The 21,807-nt window shown below is 34.5% G+C and overlaps 1 protein-coding gene and 1 non-coding gene across 3 annotated transcripts in view; both read left to right on the top strand.

Annotated features, from left to right (window-relative positions):
* LOC127871832 (alpha-(1,6)-fucosyltransferase-like) overlaps positions 1 to 21,807 on the top strand; it is a 62,089-nt gene that overhangs the window by 29,733 nt on the left and 10,549 nt on the right. The window contains exons 2-6 of one of the 2 annotated variants that reach the window (XM_052415066.1): positions 3,664 to 3,882; positions 7,465 to 7,622; positions 12,531 to 12,699; positions 19,796 to 19,913; positions 20,976 to 21,213. In XM_052415066.1, coding sequence (XP_052271026.1) covers positions 3,689 to 3,882; positions 7,465 to 7,622; positions 12,531 to 12,699; positions 19,796 to 19,913; positions 20,976 to 21,213 — 877 coding nt within the window. In that variant the 5' untranslated portion in view covers positions 3,664 to 3,688. Of the gene's footprint in view, positions 1 to 3,663; positions 3,883 to 7,434; positions 7,623 to 12,530; positions 12,700 to 19,795; positions 19,914 to 20,975; positions 21,214 to 21,807 lie in introns of both variants that reach the window. The other variant, XM_052415065.1, reaches the window with a different exon arrangement.
* On the top strand, positions 18,332 to 18,524 carry LOC127875506 (U2 spliceosomal RNA). Its single transcript, XR_008047462.1, has one exon. It is a non-coding gene; the product is annotated as a U2 spliceosomal RNA (small nuclear RNA).

The raw sequence follows: 21,807 nt of genomic DNA, 5'->3' as shown, positions 1-21,807 counted from the left end.
ACATTTAACTTATTATTGTTCATGCTATCAAAGAGCATATGAAATCATTTTTAAAGCTAAAGTGATGAGTTTTAACCATGTCTGAAGTAACTTCTGTTTTTTACTTTGATCCAAATGGCTGCATTTAATCATTTCCTTTGCTTATGAATGGATCAATGAAGACATGCGCACTGTAGGCTTTACACTACATGTATATACATTTACATTCTTATACTTTAATTAGTAGCAGAAACTTTGAAGAAAGGAAAATGAATTTTGTTTCCGTTCTTGTTTCAGGAAGCAAAGATAAATCAAGCAAAAAAGAAAAGATATAGAGGATATTTGTTGGATTCAGTGGATTATCAATTTTAATTCACGAGTGATAATATAAAATAATATTTGCGCCACTCGTGAAAATATATTTTTTCTATGATCACGAGTGAATTAAAATCGATATTCCACCGAATCCAACAAATTTTATTTTTATTTTATGCTTTTTTTTACAGTTTATATACATTTTTAAAGAGTTTAACTAAAGAATTTCGCTGCGATAATGACGTCATTTCGTACAACAATGACGTCATTTCACAGGAAACAGTGAAAATTATCGAAAATTTTCACTGATAATTTTCACTGTTTGAAACAGTGAAATGATCAGTTTAAATTCACTGATATTTCTCTATAAACCACCGGAAAGCATAAAATAAAAAATTAGACTAGGTTTGGCTGCATGAAGGTTAAGCATTGGGAGACCAAACGAAAATATGAGAAGCTAAAATACAACTATGATGCCTTCGTAGCTGCTAGGCTAGATCAAAAAAAAGGAATCAAAGGACATTTTAGTGTTTGCTTTGGAACAGAAATCAGATTGAAATACATTTATTTTGAAAGTTAAGCAAATTTGGCCTGGAAGAGATGACTGTTTACAGGAATCAATTGATGTCATCTTGTTTATAGCGCACAAGATCCAGAGATATTATTGAAAGTGAACTTCGCAAATTCAAATTCAGAGCAAACATTACTTATAGCTTAAACTTCTCTGTGATTATCTTGATAGCTAGAGTAACAAAGGGTTATAAATACATCACTGATTGGCTGCTTGCAAAATTACATTTTTTTTTACACTGAAATGTTTAGAAAGTTTTCCGCACATTATTTGGTAATGCTTATTGCTGCATAATGAAATTCTAGATTATATTAGTTTGAAACTCTATACAGGTGTGCCAGTTCATATGAGATGCCAAACTCATAATGTTAGATTAGTCTTCTTTGACTTGTATGTGCCCAGCACTGAGAATTGTCAAGCTACACGTCTCCTGGACAGCTATTGTTACCCCATGTGTAGTGTCTGTAACCAACTCAGATCATGTACACAAAATATGTGTTTTAACTAAAATTCTAACAGATCAAAAATCATTTGATATAATGTTCAAGTCACTGTTTTTATTATCCCCACGCTTTTTGAAAAAAAGGTGGGGATATTGTGGTTATCTCCGCCGTCCGTCCGTCCGTCCGTCTGTCTGTCTGTCTGTCTGTCTGTCTGTCTGTCCGTCCGTCCTGGCCACTATCTCCTCCTACACTAAAAGCACTAGAACCTTGAAACTTACACACATGATAGCTATGAGCATATGTGCGACCCTGCACTATTTGGAATTTTGATCTGACCCCTGGGTCAAAAGTTATAGCGGTTGGGGTGGGGCCGCGTCAGAAATTATCACTCATTTTTTTAGGTTATTTTACATTTACTTCTTTATTTCTACACCGATTCACTTCAAATTGATACTGGACCTCTCTTATGACAATACGGTCAATCTCAACCATGCATGGCCCCATTCCCAACCCTGGGGCGCCCCGCCCACATAGGCCACACCCACCAAAAATTTCCATTTACTATAATTTTTTCATTTCTACACGGATTCACTTCAAATTGATACTGAACTTTTGTCATGACATTAGGGTCAATCTCAACTATGCATGGCCCCAATCCCAACCCTGGGGCGCCCGCCCACATAGGCCACACCCACCAAAAAATTCCATTTACTATAATTTTTTCATTTCTACACGGATTCACTTCAAATTGATACTGAACTTCTCTTATGACATTAGGGTCAATCTCAACTATGCATGGCCCCATAACCAACCCTGGGGCCCCGCCCACATAGACCACACCCACCCAAAATTGCCTTTACTATAATTTCTTCATTTCTACACCGATTCACTTCAAATTTATATTGAACTTCTCTTATGACAATACAGTCAATCTCAACTATGCATGGCCCCATTACCAACCCTGGGGCGCCCCGCCCACATAGACCACACCCACCCAAAATTGCCTTTTACTATAATTTCTTCATTTCTACACCGATTCACTTCAAATTGATACTGAACCTCTCTTATGACAATACGGTCAATCTCAACTATGCATGGCCCCATTACCAACCCTGGGGCCCCGCCCACATAGACCACACCCGCCCAAAATTGCCTTTTACTATAATTTCTTCATTTCTACACCGATTCACTTCAAATTGATACTGAACTTCTCTTATGACAATACGGTCAATCTCAACTATGCATGGCACAATTACCAACCCTGGGGCGCCCTGCCCACATATGTCACACCCACCCAAAATTGCCTTTTACTATAACTTCTTCATTTCTACACCAATTCACTTCTAATTGATGATGAACTTCTCTTATGACAATACGGTCAATCTCAGCTATGCATGGCCCCATTACCAACCCTGGGGCACACCTAGGTCAAACATTCGGCGTGGGGATACGCGTCGGCCTCTGCCGCGCCATTTCTAGTGTAAACTTGCTTTTATAGTGCATTTTTTAATGCTTTATGCCATTCTGCAACTGTTTTTGGAATCATATATTTTGGTAGTGTCTGTAACCAAACTTATGAGCATGCAATTCTACCTTTTATGAAAACTTATGCTTTTTCAAACCAATTGTTTCGATTTATTTTGTTTGAATATACTTCCTGGTTTCAGACAAATGCCTAATTAGCTATCTTGTGGGTCTATAATAAAAGTTATAGAAAAGTTTCTTGCTTGGTTCTGTTTTGGTCTGTTACCTGATTAATTAATGCTTTGATTTTTTTGTTAAGATAGTAATCACTTTTGGTTTTTTGCTTTATTTCAACAGTTTATAACCTGTAGTTGATGTTAAAGTGAAAATATCTGAAGTTTTGAAGTTCTGCTGTGTTTTTCTTGCATGTTGTATGACTAGTGTAGTGTCTGTAACTTGTATTATACCATAGGATGAAAATGTTAGATAAAAAAATAATGCATGCATGATCAAATAAAATTCAACTTGATTTGAGTAGGGGATACCTTGAGCTTTAAAAATAACACCAAGGAAATGGTGTATCTACAATTTCAATTTTTTAGGTGAGTGAGACTACTATGAGCACCAATACCGTGTTTTAGCCGTATAGTTTTAAAATTTATATTAAAAGCGCAATCAAAACACAGACAGTGGGCCTATTGATTTTGTTGCTCATTGGGTTTTAGCCTACCATTGACTGAGCCCAGAATAAACAAGTGAAATTGTTTCTGATCGCTGTCTTCTATACTAGGTATAAATTGTTTTTGTAAACAACATATTTTCAAACTTTTCTCCCATTTTCAGCAATTGAACCCAAAGATGAAATATTTTAAATTTTCCTCTCATTTTCAGCAATGAAGAGTAATTGAACCCAAAGATGAAGTACTGGCAAGTGGTAACAGGCCTCCTGGTGGCCTGGCTGCTGGTCATCATGTACATGAGCATGTCTGTATTCCCAAACACAAACGACACAAACCAGCGCACAGAAATCCAGCTGCAGCGGGCGCTTGAAGAACTCGAAAAACTGCGCTCACAAAACTCTGAACTACACTCTTTAGCAAAGCAAATAAGGTAATGATATTGAGGCAAATAATGTGTTGTTTGTTTATTTACTTATTGGACATTATAAACAGATAGGGAATATAACAATGTAAAAAATGTTGGTTTGATAAAGTAATGACATGGTCAGTTGTTAGATTGCTGCTTTCTTAGGCCATATTCATGTGTCATTGTCAATTTGTGAATTTACCCATCAATTTAACACTTAGAGTTAAAAATTGTGTGTCAAGTTTTATATTACAGCTTTGCAGTTACTTAACCTTGGAAGGTTTTTAAATTAAATGTATTTTCCTTGATACAATTTCCTTGGTAGTAAGTATTTAAATTGAAATTGCTTATTAAACACAATTTGAATGTAGAATTGTATACTGTATATGCTTTATGAAATAACTTTTTACTCCTCAATGTGTATTCAGAAGGAGTCACTTCATTTTCATCATTTAGGCCAACATTTTTTATTAAAATGATTTTCGGATTTTTTTTCTAAAAGTGTCTGGTAGGAGGACGGAAAAAAAAAAGATGGGTGACCAAATATGCACTCATTTTAAAAATGTTATGGTATGAAGTTCTTTTTACTAAGCAACCACAGTGATTTTTTTCAAACATGTTGATGTGCAAAATGATCATAATCAGACTGTAGGTCTTGATTTGCAGTTTTTAAATTAGTTTGAATTTTAAAAATATATTAACTATATAGATATAAGTTCAAAAAAGTTATGCAATCTTTTCACTTGTCTATAATAAACTTTTTTGGTGATTTTTTGATGGTTTTTTTTCCACAAGGAATCAATATGCTGCATTAAAAATACTTTATCTCCACAAACAACCAATAAGCTATTGAGGTTTAAAAGGAACATTTATAGTTTATTGTCCAGTAAAAATCAATACCGCAGACAAATACAAATAGCATAATAAAACGCTTTTCAGGGGTTTCACTGGCCCCAAAAAAGTTGTTGCCACTTTATCGCGGTGTGAAAACCGCCCGTAATTCAAACTTAATCAATAAGGACAATCATTTAAGGAACCTTACTACATTCATGAATAATGGCATTTACTATATTTTTATTACTCTGAGAAGTATGTTAATACATAAATAACAATAAGTACCTTCATAAGTCTTAATATTAAAAGCTTTATCTTTATATAAATAACATTTTTTCCACTTGATATACCAGATAACCAACATAATATAATAACGTTAACAATAATGTAACAGTATGCTGCATAAATGTTTCAGAATTATTTATTAAAACCTAGAATCACACAAATATTTATCATCTGAAAGGAAAAAAAAATCAAACATCAGAAAATAAAGCATCTCAATTCAAATTGTTAAACAGTTTATACATTTGGTCATTTGGACATGATATACATCAACTTCTGTTTATTATCAAATTTCACAAATTCTAAAACAACAACTTTTGTTAAAAGGTTTTCTGTTAGTTGGGGTGGTTGATTTCCAGGTTCAATTAAATGAATATTTTTTCACATCTATTTCTTGACAGAAAGACCCAGGATAATTGCCACCATCCATTCTTGTTGTCTGAAATAACACAAAACATATTTGTACAAACTATATACAACAAATCAACACATAAATGTTACTATAATCTTTATATATGTCCGAATTTTAACATATCTGAAATATAGTACATCGAGTGAAGGACCTACTTTTGATTTCAGAAATAGTTGGTATCTTAATTAAAATAAATCGTTCCCAGAACATTTTAATAATGGAACTGTTAAACACAAATGCCTGTTGAAACAAGTTAACATGTGTTTTTGTCATGGTATTGATTAAAGAAATGGCGTCCCTAATAATCGTTATAATTATTGATCTTTGTGACAGTTTATCCCAGGATAACATAATTGATAGTTCAATGTCATAAAGGAGCTGTTAATCCGATAATAACCCCCATAAACTTGACTATTTTATTTGGACATTCATGGTTTGAAATCGTTTTTGAAACTGTTGATTTTGCGATTTTTAAACTTTTGGTACGAACCAGTTCGGAACAAAACCAAAGTTTCGTACCCATTGAAAATAACGAAAAAACACATATTATATGCACAAATTCGTCACTACAACTACATTAAACAACACATAAAATTTTATTCTCTAAAATATGACCGTATTTGTGCGTAAAATATGGAATGTTTTAAGTTGATAGGCGTAAATGGGTTTCGCATTTTGAGCACCTGTTAAATTAAAATCGTTCTTTTCTTATTGATTTCATAATATTTTTTAGTCATTTTAATACTATCAATTTTACAAAATTGTAAAGAAATAATAATACTTACAAAACGATTGCATTCAGGATTTTATTTGACGGTTGCATAATTATTGGGAATTTAGCAGACTTTGCTGATAAAAGCGTTGTAGCGTTCATCAACTTCTTGCACAAACAATGATGGCGTAGCTGTTGGTAAATTCCAGCACATGTACACGATGAAGGAGGTTCGCGTATTAATGTGGGTAATTAAAACTGGGTTTATTATGATGATTTATAACTCATTTAAACTTTTTCTAAAACCCGGCAAGAGTTTCGTGTTTAAAAGCCACCTTTTGGCATCCGAAAAAAAAGATTTTTTTTTTTTTATTTTTTTTTGGTTTCGTCAAAAATTGGAGTCGGCGGGTCCGAAAATCATTTATTAAAAAATTCTGGCCTTATTGTTAATCCCGTTGTGGCTTGGAGATAGGGTACTGCTTTATCCAATTGTTCTCAGTCATAGACCATGTACTCATGTACTCAGGTGAGCACTTCAGGACCATCATGGCCCACTTGTCAAATTTAAAAATATGAATACATGTTTTAAATATACCACAGATTTTAATACTGGTGTATAAAATAGGACCAAGGCATTACTGGTATACAAATTGAAAAGATTTCCAATGCTGTTAGTTGTCAATGTTACTGCTTATGAAAGTTAAAAATCTTATTGTCTCAACTACAATATCTACCAGTGATAATGCTTGTAACATTTTGGCTTTGATTTTCGTTGGTCAATATTTAAGAAGCAGTTTTTGGAGCATTTTTAGTATTTAGTTCTGGATTTGTGAAGATTCTTGTATTCATAGAGGCAGGCATTTCTTCAAAGTGTTATTGTTATTACAGGATTACAAAAAGATCAGTACAACGACATAACACATTTATATGTACATGCAGCTATCATTGGATTGCTCCCCAAACAATTTTAAGTTTCAGTTAAAACTATATCAGGATTAACAAATCATCTATGCACTGTCTTCTGCCTGATATTTATGCACTTATGTACAAGGGACCAAAGTTTAAATTCCCACTACACTAGAATTATTGTAACAGAAGTCAACAGTTAATTATCAGTAAATATTGGTGCTTCATGGCCTGCTACAAAAGGAGCCTATATAAGGGGTCCTGTTCATTAAAAAAAAAACGAACAAAGCAAAACCAGAACTTTTTATTTCCCTAAAATTCAACTTAAAAAATACAGAAACAACAACTTATTCTCCTTACATTGATGGGAACATAACATCTTCCCCAAGAGGCAAATAAGCCCTGCATGTTTATGCACTTCTCTCTGCAGTTCGTTGAAGTTATCAATTCTTCACTACAGAGAGCTGAAGTTTGAACGCTCACCTAATGAGGACGGGGGTCAGGAGCTGGCAAGTCTGAAAGAAAGGCTGGAACAGGCTCAGAGACAGCTTGTTTACAGGGCGCAGCAACAAGAGGTCAAACAGGAGGTCAGAGGTCAACTGACAACAGGGAACACTGGTATGTTGTCTCAACTACAAAGTCAAGATAAATTGTACAGGCTTAGAGGTGTGTATAATCTTTATTAACACTTTTCAGGGAATGAACATACATGGGACACAAGGAATATAATGCAGGGGTGTCAATTTTCTGGATTACCGTAATTACTCTATGTTTTCGGACACTCTAAGTTTTCGGACACCCCTTTTTTAAGGAAAAATAATTATTTTTCGTGACTCTTAATTTTCGGACACACGAGTTTTCGTCCATAATTAATGTCTCTAAGTTATCGGACAGTATATTTTACAGCGCCTTTTTACCAAATTTTGGTCCTGTTTTCGATATCTAATGACTCTTCGATCATGGGGTTTTACAACCAGATTAACATCATAAAACATGGCAGGTGCATGCCTGAGGGCAACGGACCATTACATTTGCGTTATTGTGTTAATTACCTAGCAAACTTGTATTAAACAATGGTTTCACCCGATAGCATAAGCGTTATAATGACAATTACCAGGGGTAGTGCCAATTTACAGTTCAGTTATCTACTGCAATGGTACTACCCCTTCTCAGTAAAATAACTAAAATAAAATAGTATCGGTACATCACATGCTCATCTTTGAACTCATTGGTAAAACTACAACCTTGTAGTAACTTTCTGTCAAATAAATTAAACATTTTAAAGTATTTAAAATGCAATGCAAACATATATAACTGTAATTTATACTATACGGCATGGTATTTTACCAGCGCGTGCTATTACCGGTAGTCGTTGATACAATTGACGCTATTTTCAAACACTTCAATTTTCTACTCTAAGTTTTCGGACACCTGAATTTTGTGAATATTTTTCGTATCTAAGTTTTCGGACACGAAAAAAAAATATTATTTTTAAGTGTCCGAAAACATAGAGTAATTACGGTATCCCGTAAATCCGGATTTCAGCCGACCATTGTGGATTTTGAGATCAATTAAAATCAGAAAGATATTTTTATGTCCCCCACTATAGTAGTGGGGGACATATTGTTTTTGGCCCTGTCTGTTGGTTGGTTGGTTGGTTGGCTGGTCTGTCTGTTTGCGCCAACTTTAACATTTTGCAATAACTTTTGCTATATTGAAGATAGCAACTTCATATTTGGCATGCATGTGTATCTCATGAAGCTGCACATTTTGAGTGGTGAAAGGTCAAGGTCATCCTTCAAGGTCAGAGGTCAAATATAGGTGGCCAAAATCGCTCATTTTATGAATACTTTTGCAATATTGAAGATAGTAACTTGATATTTGGCATGCAGGTGTATCTCATGGAGCTGCACATTTTGAGTGGTGAAATGTCAAGGTCAAGGTCATCCTTTAAGGTCAGAGGTCAAATATATGTGGCCCAAATCGCTTATTTTATGAATACTTTTGCAATATTGAAGATAGCAACTTGATATTTGGCATGCATGTGTATCTCATGGAGCTGCACATTTTGAGTGGTGAAAGGTCAAGGTCAAGGTCATCCTTCAAGGTCAGAGGTCAAATATATGTGGCCCAAATCGCTTATTTTGTGAATACTTTTGCAATATTGAAGATAGCAACTTGATATTTGGCATGCATGTGTATCTCATGGAGCTGCACATTTTGAGTGGTGAAAGGTCAAGGTCAAGGTAATCCTTCAAGGTCAAGTATATGGGTCAAAATTGCGCATGTAATGTCACTTCTGCAATATTGAAGCTAGCAATTTTATATTTGAAATGCGTGTGTATCTCAAGGAGCTGCACATTTTGAGTGGTGAAGGGTCAAGGTCAAGGTCATCCTACAAGGTCAAACATCATATAGGGGGACATTGTGTTTCTCAAACACATCTTGTTTTAGGAGGGGGGATGAGGGTTAAAATTGTTTGAAAGCACGATCAATGGAGAACAAAATCAATATATTTGTCAAAGCTTCATTGTCTTTGTGCTCGGTACTTTATTGATTAAATTCTGATTGGCTAGCCGATGGCACGGACATTAACGATAACTGACGGAAAATCATCGCTACTTTCCGAAATTCTTTCAAGTCATAGAAACGTTGCACATATCCACCATCATGAAATATTCCAAGTTATCGATAAGCAATGTTAAACAGTTCAATAGCATATTGTAAAGCAATATGTTAACCAAATTACATATTGATTACGTATTTGCTTGGCAAATGTTTTTCATGTTTCGGCATTCATACGATATGAACATTTTATTTAATGTTTGAAGCACATATATTTTTTCTTTTTCGGGTACAGCAATTTTCGCAGATTTAATAAATTGTTATGCTCCTGGATAGATAGATCGGGGGTATATTGTTTTTGTCTTGTCTGTCTGTCTGTCTGTCTGTCTGTCTGTCTGTCTGTCTGTCTGTCTGTCTGTCTGTCTGTCTGTCTGTCTGTCTGTCTGTCTGTCTGTCTGTCTGTCTGTCCCAAAACTTTAACCTTGGTTAAAGTTTAATAACTTTTGCAATATTGATCATAGCAACTTGATATTTACCATGCATGTGTATCTCATGGAGCTGCTCATTTTGAAATGTTAAAAGTCAAGGTCATCCTTCAAGGTTAAAGGTCAAATATCATTGTATTTTTCTTTCCTAAAACTTTAACATTCATTAAAGTTTTATCATAACTTTTTTTTTAATTGAACACGGCAACTTCATATTTGGCATGCATGTGTATCTCGTGGAGCTGCTCATTTTGAGTGGTGAAAGGTCAAGGTCATTCTTCAAGGTCAAAAATATATAATTAGAAAAAAATCATCTTACTTACTTCTCATGGAGTTGCACATTTTGAGTGGTGAAAGGTCAAGGTCATCCTTCAAGGTCAAAGGTAAAAAAAATCAAAGTGGCGCATTAGGGGGCATTGTGTTTCTGACAAACACATCTCTTGTTTTTACATCCATTATAAACAAACCTATGATGAAGAATACAGATGCGGAGATGCGGACAGTCTGATTAATAATATTTGCTTAGTTTTCAATAGAAATTGCAACTAGAAATACTAAAAAATAGTACAATTATTAGAGAGGGTTCGAGGAGGGGGGGCATTGCCCTTAATCTGCGTGGGGAACTGCGTTCCCAGATCCCCGGCCTAATTTTCCGGATTTTAACATCCCTGATAACAACACAAGATCATACAGAATAATGCATTCATGCATTCTAAATAACATTCCTTTTATGCACTTTTGGAATAATTGCTGTTTACATGATGTGGTAAAAGTCTAGAAGGATATTTGAGACAAGCTAACTGCCCTAACCACCAATATTCTATAATTAATTTCTATTTAATTAGATATGATATTACATGTTATTTCAGATATAATTAATGATAGATCCATTTGCCTAGCAAGAGTGCACATAAGAATATTATATGATTAGAGCATTATGAAAATGGATATTATGAACATTACACAATTTTCAAATAATATTGATATTCCAGTTGAATTGCATTACAAATGTATTCCATTAAATGTGAAAAGGAATGCGTAACTTATTTGTTCTGTGTAATTGAGTTGATTGTGTCGAAAATACCCCACATGATGTATATAACACGCCCAGTGAGTGACTTTCACATGGTATTTGTGTAAACTTTTGTTGGTTATGTATTTATTTTGAATTACCAACATTAATTGTATGTATCTTTTTGCATTTTGATTAGCATTAATGAATAGAAGCCTTACTCCGTTGAAAATACCCAACACAAGGATATTATCTGCTTTGTGAAGGTTTGTACAGGTTTGACCCTCCGTTTAGAGAGTTCTTGCAAGATGACGCCTTCAAGTAATGGTTCATCCAAGGAATTCCATCTTAGAATATTTTAACCCCAAAAAGGCTTGTTATGGATTGATAATTGTGTGTGGCCCACACCTTTAAATAACCTATAAGTGCCAATTAGCTGCCAGTTGAATGTTAAACAAACACGATCTCCACTTGTTTAGTTAATGATGCCATAATTATTGTTGTTTGCATAACACTGTGTGAATGAATTAACATGTATAATATCAAATATTTGTAACACATGTAACCTTGATCCATAGGACTATTTAAATGCACACACCATGCACTCTGATCATTAGTTGATAAGAACTTCTTCAAGATTGTATTTCATCTCTTTATTACAGTGTACATCTTTTATATATCAAGCTATTACATTTCTTTAGAGTAAATTAATTCATTACAGTTTGTCAACTGATGAAAGATTAAATATGTACTTTGACACTATTATCTGACAAGTATTTGTCTTGTAACAAAACAAAAATGAATATCAGTAATTAATTAATTATATTTTTTTATTATGCACTATATTTATCTTTAGAATGAGTTTAACTGTCATGGAATTGGAAATTTAATATTTTCAATAAATTGTCTTAATTGAGTTTACAATAATGTAATGATCTCAAAACGTGGGAGGCATTTAGCATTCCCCATTTTTTTGCTGGTTGGATTTCAAATCTCCGCTCATTGCCATTGTTCTGTTAAACCAGTGTGATACAATGAAGATTATGAAAAAGCAACTCTGGCTTCAAACAGTTTAAGCAGAATTATCAACCAGTTTTAGAAGAATGATAACCTTTGCTTTCCATTATTAAATAAACCCTTTCTTTCATGAATATTTGACTCAACCATGCTTCAACTGCTAGGTGGATTGCACTCACAATTAACAAATTATCATAAAGGGAGCTATTTTGGCTTTGACCAATTTTGGCAGAGTTATGGTCCTTTAAAGCAAGTCGTCCATATTTGGACTGGTTGATTTGTCTGTGTTAAAACGTGTAGTGTGACTGATCAGTGTCTTTGAAACATCAAGTTTATTTAGACTATATATCTAACAGTTTCAGTACCATGCTCCCATTCATTGATGTAATGCTTCAGTTAATAGCCATCACTCCTAACCTCTATATTCCTGTGTTGTGCTGTTTTCAGACGGACCAAGTCTGGAACACGAGGTGGCGCGGCGGGAAGTGGAGCGAGTGTCTGAAGAGTTTTGGATGTACATACGCGCGGAGCTTACTCAGATTAAGGAACAGGCCTCTGACCCTGACCTTGTGAGAAAGGTCAACAACATACTCGAGATATCGGCAGATATACACAAGTGAGTAACAACCTTGTGATGTGCTTTCAGGGGTGAGATTCTGCAACTAAATCAATGTGCTTATTTTCTGTGTGTGTTTGATTGTCAAGTGTTATGAACCAATTTAGTTCTTGTGTTGGAAAACTACATTTTTTGTATGAGCGATGTTATTGTCCCCTACCAGTGAAACCGGAGGGGACTTATGGTTTGCGCTCTGTGTGTCAGTCTGTCAGTCCGTCACACTATTCTGAATCCTGCGATAACTTTAAAAGTTCTTCATATTTTTTCATGAAACTTGAAATATGGACAGATGGCAATATGGAGATTATGCACGTCAATTAATTTTGTTCCTACGTCAAAAATTGTGTTTGCTATGGCAACAAATAAAAAAATACTGACAAGGGTGAAGTTGGGGACAATATTGCTTGGCAATCTCTTGTTCTTTATTCCTTCAGCTTACTGTAGTTATTGTGTTTCTTCCTTCATTCCTTGTGCTTAGGGCTGAGTGCCAATGGATTGAAAGCTCCAGTTTCACCTGAGTTGATGTGTTTGGATCACAACTCTTTCACACTACAACGGGTGAAAATGTTATGAAATTTTATAGCTTTTTATTTGATGGATGGTTAATTTTATAATATTTGGTATGTCAATCCCTCAAACATTTCAGATGAAATAGTTAAGTAATATAGGTTTAAAGTCTCTATAACGCTCAAAATCAGCAAAAATTTCGTCAAGTATTTCGTAAAATAAAGTTAACACCTTAACAATCAGTGTTCCTTATAGCAATAGCAAAAATTTCAACGCTAGATGTGGTATGATTACATAGATTTTTGTAGATACAAAATGCTCGTTTTTATTTATTTGTGGCCACAATTAATTCCCGCGAATATATCTATTCATACGGCACACGAACATCATTTTAGTGTTCATGTGTCGTATGAATAGATATGCAAAACAATAATAAAAACGAGCATTGTGTATCTACAAACATCTATTTTACCATACCACATCTGGCTTTGAAATTTCGGCAATTGCCATAAGGAACACTGATTTTTAATTGGTTAAGTTTATTTTACGAACAATTGTACGAAATTGTCGTTGAATTTGAGCAGTAATGTTACTTTAAAGCAATTGTTTTTTAGGGATACACTACCTTAACATTACAGCGTATAGAGAAGAGGCAGTTTGTGGTAATTATTCTTTTCATATATATCGGTCATATCAGTACTAAAACCTTTTTTACATGGGATGTTTGAGGTATTACATGGATTATAAATTTGGTACAATTAATACTAGGTATAGGTATACTACTAACAACTTAACAAGTCCTAAAAAATATATATAGGCAAGGCTATAGATAACTTATGGGGTATATTGGGTAATTCACCCCCTGGTTTTTACAACAATAGGGTTTATGAAAATTCAATAGAGTTTTAGCATTAAATTTCACCCCCTACTTTTGAGCTTAATTGGGTTTTTCAACCCCGGTTTTTTACTTCAATTGGGTAAGTTAGGGAATGACATATATAATATAATAAAAATCTATTAAGGTTACTATATTATTTATACACATGGAATTCAAAAAGGTACCTGTACATAACAACAAACAATTACTGAATTTCTGATCAAAGTTCACCCATTTTTTTTTGCGTTCAGTAAGACCCAATTTGTGAAAATCGCTGCACAATTGACGAAGTTATGGCTGTTCAAAGCGATGCACCCCGTTTTCAGGTCATTTTGAGTTGAATACCTTGAAAATGAAAGTGGAAATCGGACAAATCTACAAATAATTACAATAATACAGTGCTTTCCACAGGATTTTTGTCAGGCGCCCCGGGGTTGATAGGGGTGGGACACCCCTCCCGACGTTGTTTTTTTTAAAATTTAACGTGTAAATTGATGTTCTGTGGTGCGTTATAACTCAAATAAAAACAGCGTCAAAAGACGTCATTTGGTACGCTATGACTCTTCAATAAAATCCCCCAGTCATTTAAAAATATATAATATATTGTTTAATTGTTTTAAAACTTTTCCGCATAGATAGTAAAATCCCGACTCGAACGAGTCCCCAATACATCCGTTTCAACCCGACTCTATTACTGTATACTTACTACTTTCAAGTTTCTATTTATTACCCGATAATCCCGTTTATTCCGATTTTATAAATCACTTTCTGGTAAATACTGACGATAAAAGCTCTCAATTAATTCTTTAACACAAAGCCGTTTTTCTATTGTATCAAATAAATTTTAAGCGACTATTTATAGCTTACCCTTTATTTATATTTTACCCTTTCCCACATAGATACGCATAATCCCATCTCGATCAATTCCTTAATATATCCGTATCAACCATACCTTCTATCTATTACTGCATACTTACTACTTTTCCAGTCGCTACTCATTACCCGATAATCCCATATATTCCAGTTTTAAAGCAAATTCTGGTAAATATTTACGATAAAAGTGCTCAAGAATTTAAAAAAAAATCGCCATATTTTCTTAAGTATTCATAAATTTTGGCATGTGTTACTATTTAAAGATTTTATAAAATATCGTCCAATCAGGGCGTTTTTTTTCAACAGAACACGCGTAAATTGCCTGACATGATTTCATGTTTTTATACAGCACACAATAAATCCACACTTTCCATGCGACGTTCTACTTGTCTGCATATTTTTCGCGCGCTTTTTATTGAGACAAAAGATAATACACTGTTTATTTGACGCTACAATTTGTTAATGTTGCGTTAGCATTAAAATTCGGAAGCGTGTTTCGGATTACAAATTGATAATGCTCATTTGAAAATCGAACGAAACATTTACTGTTGTGCATAATTAATTCAACGATTATTTGTTAAAGCGCATTACGTGTCTAATAAATATCAGAAAAACGAGGTTAATCAGTTCTATAAATGGACATGATGAAATAAACATGTACTGAAATTAAATTGTTTATTGTTATCACATAATTGTTACCGGGAGTTATTTGCACAACTTACTCGCTACAAGTAAGTAAGTGCTTACCACTTGCAATTAATTTCTCGTTTTAATTATGTGTCATGAGTAACACTTGTTTACAGTAAAAAGGTGTGATGATGATGCCCGAAACCGTCTATAATGTACTGTTCTAGTTACCGGTTTTATATTACGTGAATGGTACAACTCCTTGCTAATCAAGCTGCGATAAACTCTCAATTCGTGCCCGACGTCAATCAAAATTAATTGTCGATAGTTAACCCCGCCCTCATAAGCATTCGCGTAACCGATTGGATGATGAACATCACAGTTTGACGACTGGAAATTACCTGAGAGTTTCCTGTGATACATCCTTGCCAGCATAAATGACTGTGTAATGTGACTAGAATAATCGATACGCGCGTCATGCTATCTCCTATCAGTGGATTATCTATGACCCCATGTGGTGTTTATGGCGATTACATGCGAAAGTAGGTACCAAGTGCTCTTTTAAAACAGGGAATATTGATACACTGATAAAGAAACCTTGATTTTCTTGACATTTTCCATTTTCTTTTACTTTAAAAATACACTGATCGGAAAATTTCAAGCGCCCCGGTGACTCTGATTTCGAAATTCAAGCGCCCCGGCGAGGGACCGTTAAATGGCCTGTGGAAAATCCTGATAATACCCCAAAGGTTGATAACCGCTGGAAAGACTGCCTTCTTTTCTTCATAGGACGGCATATAAACTATCCGGTACATTTTTGTACGGAAAATAACCAGTCTTTAAAATACGCCCGGTGTTCGTAAGAAATGCGTTTTGTGACGCAAGGTTTTTTACGGGAATTACGTTATTAAATTTGTATTTGCGTTTTTGTACGCTTTATTTTAAAATTAATTACGTTTTTGGTTATTTTAATTGCGTAATAACGCAAATACGCCTGTTATCTATAGCCCTGTATAGGAAACTAATAAACGTAGACATTTCATCTTGTATAGTAAAACAGTTTTCATTTTAATGACTTTCATATGAGAATCGTTTCGGGAAAACCAGGCTAAATGAATGTGCATGAAGTGTCTTTCCGGAAAAGCCTTTGCAGTCTGAGATGCTTATCAGGGGTGACACTTTCCACTTTTCTTTATAGGATGTCTCTTCTTAACAAAAATCTAGTATTGAAGGACAGTGTTCCTACAGTTTAATCTGGAACAATACTTTATATACATGTACATTGATGAGGTCCGGTTTGCCAGAGGGCGGCTTTCTTTATACACCAAATATTTGTGTCAATTTGTTTAAGGTACAGTCTGTGGTTTCTAAAAATGAAAGGATAACAAATTAAATAATGCATTCTCAGAATTCATGCTTTTCATTGGTTTGATATTTTAAAACATGGACATAAATTTTATACAAATGTGCAGTGTCATAAATGTGGCCTCTAGAGTATTTGCAAGGTTTGTAAGGGCAAACTGTTTGTAAGTTTGTGGAGGAAATTCATTATGTATTTCTCAAGCTATGTTTTTTTAACCCTTTTTATGCTTAACCCTATTTATGCCCCCGGTAGGGTGGCAAATAGCATTTGAACTGTCTGTCCGTCCGTCAGTCCATCCGAATACTTTAACATTGGCCATAACTTTTGTTGCAATATTGAAGATAGCAACTTGATATTTGGCATGCATGTGTGTATCTCATGGAGCTGCACATTTTTAGTGGTGAAAGGTCAAGGTCATCCTCCAAGATAAACAGTAAAAATATTTAAAAGGAAGATAATTTCTTTACCTGCCAAATGATGTATTGAAATTTTATTTCAAAGCGGCGCAATAGGGGGCATTGTTTTTCTGACAAACACATCTCTTGTCTTACTCCTATAAATATAATTGGTAAAAGTAATGAAATGTGTCTGTTACTCACTGCCTTGGCAAGGGTTAAATTCATTATAGTTAAAACTTTTCCCTTAAACTTTTAAAGAATGGGTTATTTAACTATTGCTGATAGCACAAAAATGGTATAATTGTATGGATAAAAGCAGTTGTTTTTGGTTTAAGAGCTAATAAGCAACAATACAAGATTAATAAATTCTTACAGAATTATACAAATATACATTTTTTTGCATTACAATTCAATCATTTAACGTATATTTTTAAAGTTTTGTTTGAATTAATGGAAGACTTTCTAACATGACAGTGCTTAAACTTCTTATGTTTTAGCAGTCTTTGAACAAATACAAGGATGTTGTTTTATGACTGCTGTTTTAAAACTGTTGTAACATGCATACAAGAAAGACAACTGCAGATGATATAAAATATGAACAAGCAACTAGTTGTCTCACTTGGCCACATGTGTAAAGCTAAGTTATAAATAGCTCTAAAGCAAGAAAAGACCGACAACCCACTTTGCATAAAGTTTTATTGCCGTACTTGAGATATTTATAGCAGATACAGCAGAAGTAAATTGACTATTTTTGATAACTATTGCTTTATACTGATATTTTTTAAATCTGTTACATAAATTTGTACACAACTTAATGCTATTAAACATTTTAAATTAAATGTTTCCCTTCCCTCAAACTAATAATAACCAGTAAAATAACTGTTTAAGAAACAAATGCTAGCCTACAAAAACATTCTCATTCAGTCAGTTAAACCCGAATAAACATTTAACAAAACAGGATAAATCCCCTGCCCTCCCAATTTCAGTATCGCTTCTCGGCCTTTTGGCTAAGATCAAAGTGTAGTATCTGTTCTTATCAGCTTAATATCTGATACGTCCCCCATTGGGGGACTTCGATATTAAACTGATTTTTGGACACAGATGAGATGTCAGGGGCTTGCTCCGCTCTCGTCACGGGTTGGCCCGGTATTGCAGTACCTCTGGGATCGGCCCACTCCCCTTGGGGAGAACATAAACTCTAATCACGTAATACATATGACTTAGTAAAGCTTAAGTAGGGTGGCATTTAGCAGTTGAACTGTCGGTCAGTCTGTGCGTATGTCCGAATACTTTAACATTGGCCGTAACTTTTGCAATATTGAAGATAGCAACTTGATATTTAGCATGCATGTGTATCTCATGGAGCTGCACATTTTGAGTGGTGAAAGGTCAAGGTCATCCTTCAAGGTCAAAGGTAAAAGGAAATCCAAGAGAAGTAACAAGTTTTATAGAGAGATAATTTCTATTTATCCTTTGGCAGGTACAGATCATTTTCTTAAGGGAAGTAATATTTTTTTAAAGGGATTTTTTTTTAATCAATGCGGCGCAGTAGGGGGCATTGTGTTTCTGACAAACACATCTCTTGTTATTTCTTATTGAACATAGCTTACAAAATAATGTGGGGTGTAAGTAACATATGTTTTACTATTTTAACTTAGAGATACACACACTTTTTGGTGTTGGTTTTCACAATGGGTCTTTCACCATGCATGCTTTTCAAGGTACATTGTATATACATTGTAGATGAACGGGTAACATTTGTCTCCAATATATTTTTTCTACTGTGCAATAATGACTGTACTATTTTATATATAATGCTAAATAAATTGATATAAAATGAACATTAACATTATTATATGTAGCACATTTTCTCTTTTTTTCAATAAACAATGGCTGAAAGTATTGTTGACATAAAATGATGTCAATAATGGGACGATTGAACTTTACCAGTATGTAAAAAATAATGAAAAAGCGTATAATAATGTTATCGTTGCTAAGTGCGCAACACCTTACACCTAATGCAATACCTAATAATCCTTTTTATCCTATATATTTCCTTAGTTTCAGGGGCTACCGCCCCAAACCCCCGCTTTGTCAATAGTGGTAAACAACTGCGTACCGGTAAAGTTCAATCTAGCCTCAATATATTATATTTTTTTAAGCATGTAATGCTTTTTTTTTTGCTGAACCATAGATCTTAGGTTATTGGATAAGCTTGGAGTTTCAAGTCATAAAATGCTAACCTTATATAAAATCAGGGTAGACTTATGTTATATGTCGAGTTGTTTTGTGTCAAAATATAATAGGCTTATGTTTTATGTTTAGGTGTTTGTATGTCAAATAACAAAAGACCTATGTGATTTGTCAAAAAATGGTGGACATGTATTACATGTAAAATTGTTTTATGGCAGATCATTAGAAACTGTAAAACCATGCTTGTTCTCTCAACAGGAAGTTGAAGAATGACCAAAGCAAGCTGGCCAACATGGTTGATGGGACAGGGAAGTGGCGCAAGAAAGAGGCCCAAAGGTTGACTGACCTCGTACAGAGGAGGCTCGAACATCTTCAGGTGAGTTGGAGTGTCTTAGTTTAATGTCACACGTTTGTAAATTTAAGTGGTGTCGCCTATGTGTTGATCTTTTTTAAGGACAAGTCTCTTTATGTTATGAGTCGAAAATAAAAATATTGCAACAATAAATGTAACAACACTTTTTTAAGTTATTGTTATTTTCTGATACACATTTGTCAGTCAATAATATGTTATTTGTCTTAACCACACAACTAATGCATGTTTGTTTACCAGATTTTCATAGAAGTTGAAAATCCAGGTTACTAAATTGAGGTATTGCCAGTGGGAATGTTGGTGGGCGGGCAGGAGGGTGTCGTCAAACAGGTGGTTTTTGGTCAATAACTTGTTTGCAATGACCAGTCTTGATCAATTGTTTGATATAGCAAGCTTGTATGGAAACTGGGCTCAGATTTGCATATGGGCTAGACTGATTAAGGTCAAGGTCACAGTTTTTACAAATGAATTTTTTTTTTCTCTATATAACTTTAGTTTGATTGGAGATACTGTATTGAAATTGTATGTGTAGAAGCTCAAATGCAGACCTAGCCTAGGCTTGCATTTTCAATCAGTTTGGTCAATGTTTAGGTCACTGTTAAGAAAACCAGACAAACAGCAAAGAGGATGTTTCAGGTCAATAATTAAAGTTTTTGTTGACCAATCTTGTTGAAACAGATTATATATCAAGCTGGGAGACCTAGCTTAGGATTGTATATGGGGGGTTTTGGTCACCGTCGATGCCATTGTTCCAAAACATAGAACATTGGGTTCCTGTAAATACATTGAATCAAAGGGTTGGTTTTGAAATAATGTATGCAGGTTGCTTATAGGCAGACTAAGCATGGGAGTTCATGTGGGGCCGTTTGGATTATGGTCAAGGTCAAGAAAGAAATATTTCTGCATAATGGCTTGAATGATGATGGAGATATTCTGCTAATTTGTTTATGTAGGTAGCTTACAAGTCTACCTATTTATTGACTGCCAGGAATCTGTCTAATCTGTGTCTAAAAAGGGAAATTTATTATCACTTCCAAATGCAGTAAATGTTTCATATTTGCTCCTCAGAATCCCCCAGACTGCAATACGGCCAAAAAGATGTTCTGCAACCTGGGTAAGGGGTGTGGCTATGGGTGTCAGCTGCATCATGTGACCTATTGCCTGATTATGGCATACGCCACCCAGCGCACACTCATCCTGCAGTCGGAGGGTTGGAGGTATGCGTCCAAGGGCTGGGAGTCGGTGTTCCTGCCACTCAGCAAGACTTGCCGCACCACTGGCGGTCAGACCACCTCGCGATGGGGACGTGAGTTCAGTAGAAAAAGATTGCAGGGTAGTTTGTAAAAATAAGTTAAAAATTTGAAAACATTTGATCATTCAGAAAGAATTGCACCAGAAGTTGTGAATCTCCTAATAATGAGTATATCAAGTGTTTTGTGATTGAATTCTTTTGTAATTCACATGTGTGACCTGTTTTTCATACCCTTAAGAACCCTCTATGTATGCAAATGAGCTCAATATTTATGACATCACTAGTTGTTCCTTCATTGGTTTGGAAATGATTTTGTTTTGTTTAGTTAACTTTAATGACTTTCACATTAGTTTTACAATATTGATGAGATGTCTTATTTTTCCAGTTATATTTTCAATGTGTGTTTCAAAATTAAACACAAACTAAAACGGGTTACTTTGTTAGCAGCTAAAACTATAACCTTTGAATTGCTGTTGTCATTTTCATGTTGCCCATATTATATTTGAACAGCTTATATCTACTTTGAGTTAAAAATGCAGGAATTAATAGCATGCATCTTCATTGTGGCATTTGTATTCATGCAATTATGCAATAAGATCAATTTTTCGGACGTTTTATTAATTGGCACAATACTAAATTATACTATTA

This window comes from Dreissena polymorpha, chromosome 3 (assembly GCF_020536995.1).
Source record: "Dreissena polymorpha isolate Duluth1 chromosome 3, UMN_Dpol_1.0, whole genome shotgun sequence".
NCBI classification, from domain to species: domain Eukaryota; kingdom Metazoa; phylum Mollusca; class Bivalvia; order Myida; family Dreissenidae; genus Dreissena; species Dreissena polymorpha.
This window is presented reverse-complemented; position numbering and strand designations above follow the sequence as displayed.